The sequence below is a fragment of the Pteropus alecto genome, unplaced genomic scaffold (genome assembly GCF_000325575.1).
Source record: "Pteropus alecto unplaced genomic scaffold, ASM32557v1 scaffold313, whole genome shotgun sequence".
In the NCBI taxonomy this organism is placed as follows: Eukaryota; Metazoa; Chordata; class Mammalia; order Chiroptera; family Pteropodidae; genus Pteropus; species Pteropus alecto.
This window is the reverse complement of record NW_006434832.1, coordinates 906,776-919,014: the sequence shown is the minus strand read 5'-3', so window position 1 is coordinate 919,014 and position 12,239 is coordinate 906,776. Positions and strand designations below refer to the sequence as shown.

At 57.1% G+C, this 12,239-nt stretch overlaps 1 protein-coding gene across 1 annotated transcript in view; it reads right to left on the bottom strand.

The window, feature by feature from the left end:
- Nucleotides 1-12,239, bottom strand: part of ADAM11 (ADAM metallopeptidase domain 11) — a 19,965-nt gene that overhangs the window by 6,002 nt on the left and 1,724 nt on the right. The window contains exons 3-17 of the mRNA XM_015588017.2: nucleotides 5,315-5,391; nucleotides 5,062-5,128; nucleotides 3,991-4,076; nucleotides 3,825-3,900; nucleotides 3,368-3,434; nucleotides 3,232-3,299; nucleotides 2,781-2,855; nucleotides 2,631-2,702; nucleotides 2,263-2,429; nucleotides 1,679-1,763; nucleotides 1,467-1,557; nucleotides 1,282-1,333; nucleotides 662-761; nucleotides 507-578; nucleotides 298-390 (exon numbers count right to left, since the gene is read on the bottom strand). Coding sequence (XP_015443503.2) covers nucleotides 298-390; nucleotides 507-578; nucleotides 662-761; nucleotides 1,282-1,333; nucleotides 1,467-1,557; nucleotides 1,679-1,763; nucleotides 2,263-2,429; nucleotides 2,631-2,702; nucleotides 2,781-2,855; nucleotides 3,232-3,299; nucleotides 3,368-3,434; nucleotides 3,825-3,866 — 984 coding nt within the window. The 5' untranslated portion in view covers nucleotides 3,867-3,900; nucleotides 3,991-4,076; nucleotides 5,062-5,128; nucleotides 5,315-5,391. The remainder of the gene's footprint in view (nucleotides 1-297; nucleotides 391-506; nucleotides 579-661; nucleotides 762-1,281; nucleotides 1,334-1,466; nucleotides 1,558-1,678; nucleotides 1,764-2,262; nucleotides 2,430-2,630; nucleotides 2,703-2,780; nucleotides 2,856-3,231; nucleotides 3,300-3,367; nucleotides 3,435-3,824; nucleotides 3,901-3,990; nucleotides 4,077-5,061; nucleotides 5,129-5,314; nucleotides 5,392-12,239) is intronic.

The following is a 12,239-nucleotide window of genomic DNA, read 5'->3' as shown; positions in this document are numbered from 1 at the left end:
CCCTAGGCTCGTGCTCCCTTTGCCTCACTGCTGCTCCTCGCCCCAGTCCCCGCCCGCTCTCAGCCCACTCAGAGATGCCCCAGGCCTGCTCAGGGTTCTGCTCCTCCCACCACTTCTCGGGTCTGCCCTGCTGCGCCCTTCTTCCCCACGGGCGCTTTCTTCGCGTCAAGCCCCGCCCTTCCAAACTTGCTCTGCCTCCAGCGGCTCCTCCTCCCTAAATCCCGCCCCTTATCAGATCTTCAGCAGCTTGGTCCTTCCTGGTCCCTCCTTCCCTGCCCAGCGGCGGGTCCCCCTCACCTTGCAACGGCGACAGCAGAGCCCGTCGCTGCACATGGCGTCATGAGTCAGGGTGCATTTCTTGCAACAGTTCCCGCCCGCGCGGCTGCACTCCTGAGGGACGCGGGGAGAAGGGGAGGGAGGCGGGCGAGCCCGCACCCTCCCCACCCGGACCCTCCCTCGCGCCCGCCCCCGCGTCCCCTGTCCCTCACTTGGCACTGGTCGCTCACCTGCACGGAGCCGCAGTCGCACTCCTCCCCCGCCTCCACGAAGCCGTTTCCGCACTCAGGGGGGTCCAGGAGCTGGACCGGGAAGGGGTGTCGGGAGTCTGACCCGGACCCGATCCCAAGCCCCGCTCCCAAGTTCCACGCCCTGGGGCTGGTACCTTGAGGGGCTTGTTGAAGAGGCAGCTCCCGCCGCCTTCCTGCAGAAATTGGTTGTATTCGTCGATGCTGCAGCGCGAGAACTTGCGGGGCAGGTAGAACCTGGGGAGGGGGTGAGACGACAGTGCCGCTGGGCTGGCCTGTGTCTCCCCTCCAGCCCTCTCTCTCTCGCCTCTTCTCAAGATTGGGGATGGGCTGCACCAGGGACTCCGTCACTGTCTCGAGGAGACTGAGGCTCTCTGTGCCTGGAGACTGCACAAGAATCCTCCCGCCTGCCCATCAAGAGGTAGTGGGCGGGGGACGTCGCTCCGGTCCCTTCCCTGCAACCCCTGGACTCCTAGAGTCAGAGGTTGAAGCGCCAAGGAGGGAAGGTGCTTCCAAACAAGGTTTTGGTGCCGCCCAGTGGCGATAGCGCACACTACAGTTTGGTCAGTTTTGATGTTCGGCAGGGAACTCTGGGTCTCCTTGTGCAAAGTCCTGCAGAAAACTGGGCTTCCTGGAATCCTGAGTGGTCCTGAGAGCTGGATCTCTTGAGGCCACTGGCTCCATATTGCCACTGCAATGCTTTCTCTGGGACTCTCCTCGCCCAAAACCCTCCCCTGATTTGTCCCCAAGAGCTCACCCAGTATCCTCCATGATGCAGCCCAGCCAGTTGTCCGGACACTTGCAGTCCCCTGAGAGGTGAGCCAGGTGGATATAAGGGAGCGTAGATGACCACCCCCCTCCCACAGACACCCTTTTCACTTCTGGAACTGCTGGGTGTGGGTCTCGGCTGATTATGGGGCCATATGGGGTCTTCACTGATACCTGCTGAGCTCCGGTGTTTATTCCACATCATGCCCAGGTTCTGACCCAGCGTCTGGGCCAGGGTCACCGCCATGGCCCCCATGTTGTCATACTTGGGGTGAGGAAGATGGAGCACAAAGATGTCTACATCCTTCCAAAAGGCACAGGGCTCATGCCCTTAGCAGTCCCACTCACTCTCACCCCCACCCCAGCTGTGCCCCCACACTGCTCACCTCGTTCACACCCCCACCCCTGGACAGGGAGCAGATGCCCCCCACGTAGGCAGCCCCGCTGCTGGTGCTCTGGAAAGTCCTGCCCCTGGAAGGGAGAGGGTTATCAGGAAAACCTCTGCCCTACCCATAGTGGCTCCCCTGGGCTGTGAGAGGGAGACAGGGAGCCTCTCCCACTACAGCCCTTCCTTGAGGACGTATTGCCCTTTACATCAGCCTGTGTGACCCTCTCTGGGTTTGCTTGCCAATAAGCCAAATGAAAGGTTCCTATTAGATCATCTCTAATTGCAAGGAACTTTTATCAGATTTTTCCCCCCTACCAGGAAGGGATGCTGAGGCAGTTCGAAAGGGGAAGAGGGGACAAAGGGGAGGTAATGGGCAAAGGTAATGGCAAAGGTAAAAGGAAGAGGGGCATCAGCTTAAGATGCAGGGGAGGATGCCCAGCCTGTTGCATGGCAGGGGGCAGGTGCAAGGTAAGCCTAATCCCAGACCCTGCAAGAGCACCCGGCACAGGGCAGGTGTTCAATAACCTTATGCACCACGGCCACCAGCAGAGGCTGGCAGGATGCTTGGGACAGGGGACTCACGAGAAGAGGTGGGTGGCATCGCTAGGCTCAGGTAGGCCCTCCCGTCGGTACACCATGAGCCGGGCCAGGGTCTCCAGGAGGTCATCCTGTACCTGGATCTTGTCTCCATCTGCCCACGTTTCCATGGCAACAAGCACAATTCGGGTATTGAGCTGCTCCTTGTACATCTGGGCCCAGACGGGAGAAGATGGGGAGAAGGCTGGAGGGTGGGAGTGGGTGTGGGGGAACAGGGCCGGAGGAGGGCTTCAATCTGTGCTTCCAGGAAGTGGGGGTCAGTGGCTGATAGTGCCCTCAAGAGCTCACTCCAAGGATGTGTGCAGCCAGGTGGGGTCTTACAGGGAGAGAGAGGGGAAGGGAGGGCTGCTCACCACATCTGCCAGGTTCACCACAGACTTGGCAAAGTTGCTGGTGAGGACCACTGACTGTCGCATCTGTTCAAACTGGGAGAAGAGTGGGTGGAGGGTGATGCTGTTTCCGTGGCCCCTCCTCCCAGAGTTGCCCCCAGCCTAGGAACTTACCAGCTGGTGGTCATTGATCACGATCAGCTCCACATACTTGGTCTCACTGTGCACTGTAGGGTGGCCCCGGCGGACCTGGGGGATGGGTGGGCACTTGGAATCAGTCCACTCCATGCCTGGCATTGTGGCCAAGCCATGGACAGACTCAGGAGTGGTGAACTCCAGCCAGGGACAATACCAGTCCCACTGGCAGGAGTCCCATCCTTCCCCAGCCTTGACACTAGGGCAGGCAGCTCCAATTAGCCCACCACGGGTGCATGTGTACACACTGGCATTAGGGAATGAGGTGGGGGCGCTTCCTCCCAGAGATGGTTCCCTGGCCCCCAGCCACATCAGTCCGAGCCCTTCTTTGCCCCAGCCATGAATAAGGGTGTCCTCCTGCTCTGGACCACAGCCTGAGGTCACTGCAGCCTGAGGTCTCTGCAGCCCGAGGTCTGTGCGGGCCCCGTACCTGCCTTTTCCTTCTCAGCCTCGGCCGGTTCAGAGGAGCAGAATGGGCAGGGGCAGCGAACAGGCAGCCTGGGGAAAGGGGCAGGTGAGGGGAGACACAGCCAGCCCCCTCCCCAGCCCCACTTTCCCTCCCTTACCTGGTTCCCTACATCCGAGGGGGGCTGGGAGGAGAGGGGTCCGGTAAATGAGGTGGGGAAGGGGTCCCTGCAATGAGGGGACATTAGTTCTTGGGAGCTGACCATGTCTGTTCTGAGCCTAACTGGGGTGGGGGACAGCACCAGCCCTTCCCCCCACCCACCCCAGGGTGACCCAGAACTGGCCAGAGCTCCCATGTCGGATCTGATCTCCCAGATGCTCAGATTCCGGGGTCAAGACCTGGGGGCGCCCTGAGAGATAGGGGCAAAGGACACTGGAGCCCCATGAGAGGTTACCTGGGGGACAGGGGACATTGGAGCTAGGGGCACAGGCGGAGGGAACCAGAGCTGGGGTCACTGAGGAGGGCAGTGAGGCTGCGGTTACCAAGGGAGGAGGAGGAGGGAGCAGTGACAGCCATCAGGATGAGCAGGGCTATCAGAGGGGACCATGAAGGCTCACCTGGGGGGCTTCCCGAGGCCCAGCCATCTCTCGGGGCTCCATGATGTAGGTGAAGTTCCCATCAGAGAAGACCCCACTGCAGAGAGAGAGGCGCAGCTCCCCCACTGTTCCCAGGCCCGGGGCTGGAGGCTTTTCCCCCAGCCACCCAGCTCCTCTCCATACTCACTGCAGCCCCTGGCAGGTGGAGAGGGCAGCAAAAGAGTGGGGGTTCCCTCGGAGCTTCCCCTGGTAATAGCAGTGGTCTCCAGCCCCCTGGAGGAAGAGCAGAAGGTAAGTGGACATGCCCCTCGCCCTGGCACGGAGGCATGGAGGATGGTCGAGGGCTGCTGAAGCTGCCCTGTGCATGCAGCTGGCTGCAGTCCTGGGTACACCTGGAAATCTGCAGCCTGGCTCTACTCCGGTCAAGCTCTTAATTTGCTGTTTCACCCTGGGAAAGTTCCTGGCCCTCTCTGGCCTCTACCTCACCTAGGAAATGAGGATATTGGACTGCATCAGTGGTTCTTAACCATTTGCTGAGGCTGGTACAGGGATCCCAGACTCCTCTGAGAAGAACAGCTAGCATTCATTAGCACCTGCTGTGTGCCACGCACTATTCTAAGCACTTACCATGGATTAGCTCACTTAATCGGATGAATGCTATGGACTCGCTCCCAACATGTACACGCAATTTCACACATAGTGTATTCAGATGCCACTGCCTCCGTGGTCCACTCTTGGACACGTGGTCCGTGGCTGAGAAACTGTGAGGAGTATGTGTCCTCCTGGCCCAGGTCAGAGGGGACCAGCACCCCGTTTTCTGCTTCCTGTAGAATTACTTGTGCTCCCGTTCCTGAACAGGCTGGGTGGGGGAGGAGGCTATTTATAGCCAGTCATTCATCTTTGCTGCGTCCCTGAGCCTCCAGGGCTGGGACCTTGGTGTCCCAGGCAGCCAGGAATTCCCAGAGCCTTGATGCTGAGCAAGATGGCATTTTCCCCAAGAATGTCTGGGCATGGAGCAGTGAGGGTGCTTGAATGCCTCTATGCTGGGCAGAGAGGTCGGCCAGGGTCAGGCTTCTGGAGCCGGGCGAGGGGAGCCCAGGGCTCCACACCCTTCGACAAGCCACCCTGACCTCAACCCTCAAAGCCTCCAAGGTGGGGAGATGGAGCGTCCCGAGTGTAAAGTATACCCCAAACCCCATCTCCAATGGCCACCTGTCCCTTCATTCCGCCTCCTCTGTCCCCTTCCAGTGGCACTCACGGTGCTGTGCTGGGTTGTCCCTTCCCGGCTGAAATGGCGCTCCACGTATTGTGAGGAGAGGAGGTGACTGAAACAGAGTGTGCACGAGAGGAAGAAGGGGTCATCGGTGGAGCTGAGTCAGGCTTGGGTCCCGCCTTGGCTCAAATCCAGGTCCCCCGTCCCAGCCTCGTTTCCCGCTCCAGCCAGCCAAGTCCACGACATGCCTCGCTCACCCGCCTGCAGCCCTTCCTCCCAGGCTCAAGGCCACACTCACTGGTTCAGCTCCAGGTCCAGGGTGAAGTTGGAGTTGAAAGCTGGGATGACGAAACTCACTTGGGCCAGGTGGACAGGCTGGAAGTGGGGAAAGGGCAGAGAGGGAGTCAACTGGGGGAGGCCTGAAGGTGGGAATTGGGGAATCAGGGAAACCCTAGAACAGGGCGTAGCCCTGGAGAGGGGAGGGCCCAGCCCAGCAGTTGTGAGGATCATTGATCTGGGGGCAAGATGCTTTGTGAAAACTCATCTTTCTGCAAGACTCTGTCCCTTTCCAGGGGGCAGGGGGCAGAAGTGCACATCCCTGGGCACCATCCACTCTGCCCACTGGGTCAGCGAAGGGAGCAGGTGCCACTCTACCTCTCTGGGGACAGTATCCAGGAGCAGCAAGGATGCAGAGAGGCAGCTCAGCCTGCCCAGTGCCTAGGCCAGGCCCTCCCTGTTGGCAGGGTCATCTCACCCTCAGGTGGATTAAAGGGAGGCCCTCAGAAGTATTATGGGAAAGGGGCAAACAGGAGATGGGGTGCAGTGTGGCCCCAGAAACCTGCTGAAGCAGTGCCTCCTTTTCTGCCCCACTACCTTGGCCCCAGCCTCAAATTAAGGAGGAGGCCTCAGACTCTGCAGACAGGGGTAAAGTGGGTTAGAATTGATCGTGGGTCCCTAGAAGCTGGGGGGATGGGCACATGCCATCCCATCAGTAGGAAAGAACTTGGCTCCCCTACTCCCAAGTCCATTGCCCTCTGCCTTGCCCAAAGCAGCTCATCTCATCTTTAATATTTCAATCCCATGGTTAATTTTTAAACACGGAAGTTTTCCTGATAAATTTTGCAGAGGGGACTTTGCAGTGGGGATGGGAGGCTCTGAGTTGCCATGGCAATGTACTAGGCCTGAACAAGATGGCCGCCCCACCCAGCTTAGGCATCCAGCTACTGTAGGGGAGTAGAGACTCCAGACCTGAAGCTAGTGTGCCCCGAGGGAAAGCCATCCCAAGACAAGAAAGGGCAGGAGAGTTTGGGTTGAGGGGGAGTTGGCCTCTTGGCTCCCATGTCCCCACCCCAAGGTTTAGGTTCTAAAAAGATCAGGAAGTACGGAAGAGGCCTGAGAGGGGTTGGAGCCTTCTTCCCACCCTGTCCATTTGAGAAGACTAAAATGCAGGCCCCCAGATGAGGGTCCCACTACTATGTTGTGCAAATGTGAGGGATTTGTTTGTGCCTTTCTTTGGTAGGAAGCAGATTGCAGGTTGCAGGATGGAAGGGAGCCCCAAGGTCACTAAGTCATAGCCTGGTGCTAGTTGGCTTCATCGACCACCTGGATTTCTACTCTTTACTGAGCACTGTTCTAAATGCTTTACAAGTGTTATCATATTTGGTCTTCACAACAACTCAATGGGATAGATGCTACTGTTGTTCTCATCTGACAGATGGGGAAACTGAGGCACAGAGAGGATAACTAACTTGCCAAAGTCAACCAGCTAAGAAATGGTGGGATGGGACTCAAGCCTAGGGAATCAGATTCCAGGGCCTTCTCGCCAAAGGTAAAGTAAGATTTAAAATGGCCCAGTGTCCATGAGAGGCCCTGGGAGAGGGGGTGAAGTGAAGGGGTGAGGCAAGAGCCTAAGTAGGCAGCCCTCTGAACCTCAGGGACACTGACTCACCCCATTCCAAGCTGACTGAGGCTCCAAGCTTTGTCCTGAGCCCCAAGAACATCGATCAGATTCGAAATGAAAAGTCAAGAACAAGGAGTCGCAGCTTCCCCCCTCCCCCCAACGGCCTGGACTAGCTCTACACCCACCGCACCCTTGGCGTGGACCACCCCTGCCCTCCATCTCCCCTCCTGGGCTTGGACTATCTCTGCTTTCCCCACTCATCCCTGCCTGGATCACCTCTGCACTCCTCTGCCCCCCAGGTCTGATGCAGCTTGTTCTTCCTGCTCCCCACTGATAAGCCCCTGTCCCTATCCTGGCCACTCCAAGAAGCAGCCTGTCCAGGGCCCTTTCCTTGATTCCACTTTCTTGGGCTGTGCAGCCTCAGGGATGATCCAGCAACCTCTCTGAGCCTCAGATTATCCCACTGAAAATGGTACGATGAGCCAGACACAAGGCTGTGAGGTTGGCTTGTGCGGTGGGGGTCGGCTTGGGCCAGGAGGATTGTGGCAGAGTTGGCCCTGGCACTAGCAGAATCTCCCCTACTCGAGAAGTCAGTGAGATAACTCACTTGGCTTCTCCCCTCTCTGTGCAGACAAAGCTGCCCCCACTGTATGGAAAGCCCAGACCGATAAGGGAGCAGACACCAGGTCCTCCTTATCCTCATCATTTCCTGCACCTGCCAAAGGCAGTGGGTGGGAGGAAGGGGAAGGAGACCAGACACCTGGGTGAGTTTGCCTGGCCTGATCTGGCCTGATACGGGGGAGCATGGGGGAATAACCCTGTTCGAAAGATGAGAAAGATCAAGCAAGCCCACCTCAGTCCCTGGGACCTCTGCATCCCAGACACCTGGGGAGGGGGCACCCTAAAACCACACCCTCTCAGCCAACCTTTAGGCTCGTGTTCTATCAAAGACAAACTAACTGTTCCTTGCCTGGTCTGCCTCATGCCCCTGATCTGCCCCTGACCTCTCCCATTACACCTCAGGGGGCCCCTTCTGTCCCCTGTCACCTGCCCTCCTCTGCAGCCAGCTCGGAGCAGCTGGTGACTGACTGGCCAGCCAGGCCTTGACCCTGTGCCCTACTCTTGCCTCTTGCTCTCTGGCTATCCAGCTCTCTCGTGCTCCAGCTCATTTGATCTCAACCCGCCCAGGAAGTCTGGTGCTCATTTTACAAATGCCAGGCTGAGGAGGCTCAGGGAGAGACACTTAGAGGTGACTGGCCCAGGGCCATACTGTGGAGGTACAGGGTAGGGTCTCACTCTTGAGCTGGAGTTTCTGTCTACCATGGAAGCTGTGGCCACAGGAGTGGGGTGACTCTGCCCTCTCGAGGCTTCCCTGTTGCTAGCCTGTCCACTCCCCAGGCCTTTGCTTGCACCCTGTGTCAGACCTGACCAAATACAGTGTGTAGAGGGAAGGAGGCAAAGATTTTGCCGAAGTCCCAGAATCACAAATACAGAGGCCAGGCCTCCATCCCAGACCCACAGAATCAGTCTTGGGAAGGAGAAACTGAAAATCTTTGGGGTTTCCAAACACCCTAGAAAATTTGAACATCTAGGCATTGCTCCCTAAATTCCTCCTTCCAAACCTTGATTTCTTCCCACGACCTTCTACTCCTCACCCTCGTCTGCAAAACCTTGCCTGCACCCACCAGCCCACAGAGGCTTTGGCCCCTCTCTACTCCTGGACCCTTATGCACGCAGTTCTTGACATCCTGATTCAGCTTTTCACATGTGTGACTGTTAGTCCCCTGGAGCATGGCTACACTCACCTTCCTCCCTGCCAGGGCTCAATACTCATGTTGAATGAAAAGGCATCAGAAGGCCTGAGTCAGCGGCTTAACCTCTCTGAGCCTCAGTTTCCCCATTGGTGAATTAAATAAAAGCCCCTTTTAACGTGTTATTATCACAAGGATTAGCAATAATAATAATAAATGAAGAAGGAAGTGTAAATGGTCTAGCTGGACAGGGCTTTGAGGAGCTAGATCAATCGCATGGGCTGGGTGGTGGCAGATGGGGAGGAGCCGGAGGGGCGGGGGGCCCCACCTGAGAGGAATCTCTTCCCCCCAGCAATTGACTCTCCTGTGTCCAAGATTCGATGAGGCTCCACTTATCAGCAGGACAGCAGGAGTCCCAGATAGTGAGAATAGTTGGACGAATTTTTGATAATGGGATCTGACCTAAATAGTTGAGGACAGAGTCACTTCCTTACAGGGTCATTAGTCCCTCTGAGGACAGACCCTGGACAGCTGGGTCCCTTTAGGCAGCCAGCAGGGGTGCTTAGGGAAGTCAAGCCAACAGGCCAGAGTCTGGTTAAAGAGGCCTCAAGACTTCTACCCGTGCTGCCCCTCCCTTGAAACCCCGTATGGAGCCTAACGAGTAACCCCAAAATGCCCTGGCTCCTGCTTCCGACACCCAGCTCTTATACTAGCACCTGACCCTGACATCAGGAGGGAGGGCAGGCCTCCCAGATGTTGAACATCTGCTCTTGCTGGATCCTAAGCAGGACACCTGTTCATCATCTCCTCTGGTCCTTGCAGCAGCTGGAGTGAAGTGGAGATGACTGTTATCTCCACTTCATGGATGAGAAAGGTGGGATTTAGAAGGCATCAGCAGCTGGCCCAGGTCACTCAGTCAGAAGCAGTGGAGCTGGGACCCACTGAGGCTGCCCCACACCAAAGCCACATGTGCAGCCTTTCAGGCAGTTTAGCCTCCTGCATGAACGCTCCCTCTGCCCAGCCTCGTGTCAGGCCCTCGCTGGAGCAGGCTGAGACCTGCATGAGCCCTAGCCCTGGCTTCCGGCCACTAGCCCCTCTCCCAGGATCTCCTCCTGCCTCTGATCCCAGGACAGCACTGTGACCTTGACTGCAGAGACCACAGAGGGATACTAGGGCTCCGGACACAGACCCTGTGGCTCCCTGCCCCTGACTGCCATCTTGCAAAGGCTGGGGACTGAGGCTTGCCCCAGTGTCCCCAAACCTTCTGTAGGAAGAAAACAAAAACACTGTAGCACATCTCTAGCCGAGGGCTTCTGGGGTAGCATTTCCAGTACTTGCTGGTCTGGGCGGTTCTCACAAGCCCTCAGCCCAGTGACTGAGGTCCCCTCCCCCAGGTGGCTCAGATGAGGGTCTGTCTCCTGGGCCTGGGACCCTACACCCACCTGCCCTGTTCTCTTCCATCCCGCCCTCTCCTTGGTTCTGAAGGAGTTGGGTTGCCCAAGGGCATGCACAACCCACACAGCAGATTTGTGTGGATTAGAAAAAGGGTCCCCTCAGAATGCATGCAGCTCCATGAGCCCCCTGATTTCATTCCGCCCACGTGCCCAGGCAGTCTTGTGCAGTGAACAACCAGTGCAGCTGAACACTGTGGCCCTACTTGTCCTCCTTCACCCCTCAGCTGCAGGCTCCCTGTGACCACAGGTTTCTGCACTTCCAGAAACTCCCCTACTTCTCTGGGCCTTGGGTCGAGTCTGCTTCTAAACTGGACAGAAGTGAGGTGTTGAGAGGACAAAGTGTCCTCTTTGCTATGTCTCTGAGAGAGAGAGGCAGAGAGTACATGATTAAGACTGTTGTTCTCGGTATCAATCTTGACTCTGCTACTTAAGTGCTGTGTGACCTGGGTAGCTACTTCACCTCTCTGTGCCTGTTACCCCATCTGTGAAATGGGAATGCTAACAGCCCTACCTCCTGGAGTTGTGATGAGGATGAAATCAATTAATACACATAAAGGCAGAACAGTGCCTGCCCCCAGGAAGGGCCCAGTGAATTCTAATTTCTCTAGCTTCTAATTCCTTCCTGGCCACTTTCCCTTTCCCCTTTGCCCCGCTACAAAAGCCAGGAATCCTCGCACACAAAGCCCTTTCATGTCACTGCCAGCCGGCAGCGGGTGAGGCTGAGATTAATATTATCCTTATTTTAGGATTGGCTCAGAAAGGTGCTGTGACCAGCCCAAAGCCAGAGCAGGTTAGCCCCCCAGGCCTACTATTCCGGCCCTGCCAGCCAGCATGTGCCTCTAGACTCGCCCTATGAGCCACAGCAGATAGACATCTTGCTGACCCAGCACCTTGCCTGGCCTGAGGTCTCAAACCAGTGCAATAACTTCGGACAAAGCTCAACAGCACCGGCGTGGGGGTACTTCCTGTTGGGACACTTGGGCTCAATGCTGTACTGTCTCCACCATCAGCCTAAAGGTTCCAAGGCCAGGTGGGAGGTAGAGCATTGCAACGTCTCCTTCCGGTCAGGGGGAAATATTCTGGACATGTCTTTTTGTCTCCCTTGACCTTCCACCTTGTACTAGGTGGGATTGGGGATATGCCCCCTATGCCAAAAATCCAGAGAGTCCCCAGGGGCAGAATGGTGCAGTGGGAAGTACCTGGTCTTGGTGAAAATCACTGTTTAAGATTGGATTGACTTTGAGCAAGTTACTTAACCTCTCTGAGTCACAGTTTGCTGATCTACAAAATGGATAGACAAAAATTACCTGCCTTACAGGGTCGTGAGAATTCCACCTAAGGGGTACAGATAAGGCAGGGCTATGAGGAAGTCCCCTGGGGTAAGGTTTCTGGGAAGGCTCAATCCCAGAGAGACCCCCCCCACACACTCTGGAGGTGACCACTGCCTCACAGAGCCACGGAACCCTCTACCCCCACCTCCCTTGGGCATATTCAGAGTGGGTCACTCACACACATCACACATGCATACATGCCACCCACTCACCCAACAGAATGACACCCAAAGAGACTCCTTCCACCTCTGCACACTCAGCCCCTCCAGTCTCTCCACACGGTCACAGACACCACCATACCAAGAACGCCTCACTGCAGGAAGGACCAGCTGAAGGAGCACCCACTCTTCCTCCCTACCTGGCCCTATGTTTTTCTCTCCCCTTGTCCTCTGACCCCACCCATAGCATCACCTCATCTTCTTATCTGGACATCCCCTAAAGCACCAGCCAGGAGTCCTGGCAGTTAGGCGGAGCAGTCAACTCCCAGACAACATAGCCCTGGGATGCACAGTTCACAGGTGGGGGGGATGCCAGGGAAGAAAGCCAATCTAAGGGCCACACGCAGCCCTGGCCCTGGGGCCATCCCTATGGCCCACCTACCACCTCCAAGGAGCCTTCCCAAGGAGCCTGGGCAGGTATCGAAGGCAGCTTCTACCCCTTTCCCTTCCAACCCGCATCTCCGACTCCCCGACTGTCGCCCCCACCCCCACCCCACCCAGGCCTGCCTGCTCAGGACCATTAACCACCCCCTCCCCCCTCTGCACTGCCCTGAGTGATGGTCCATCTA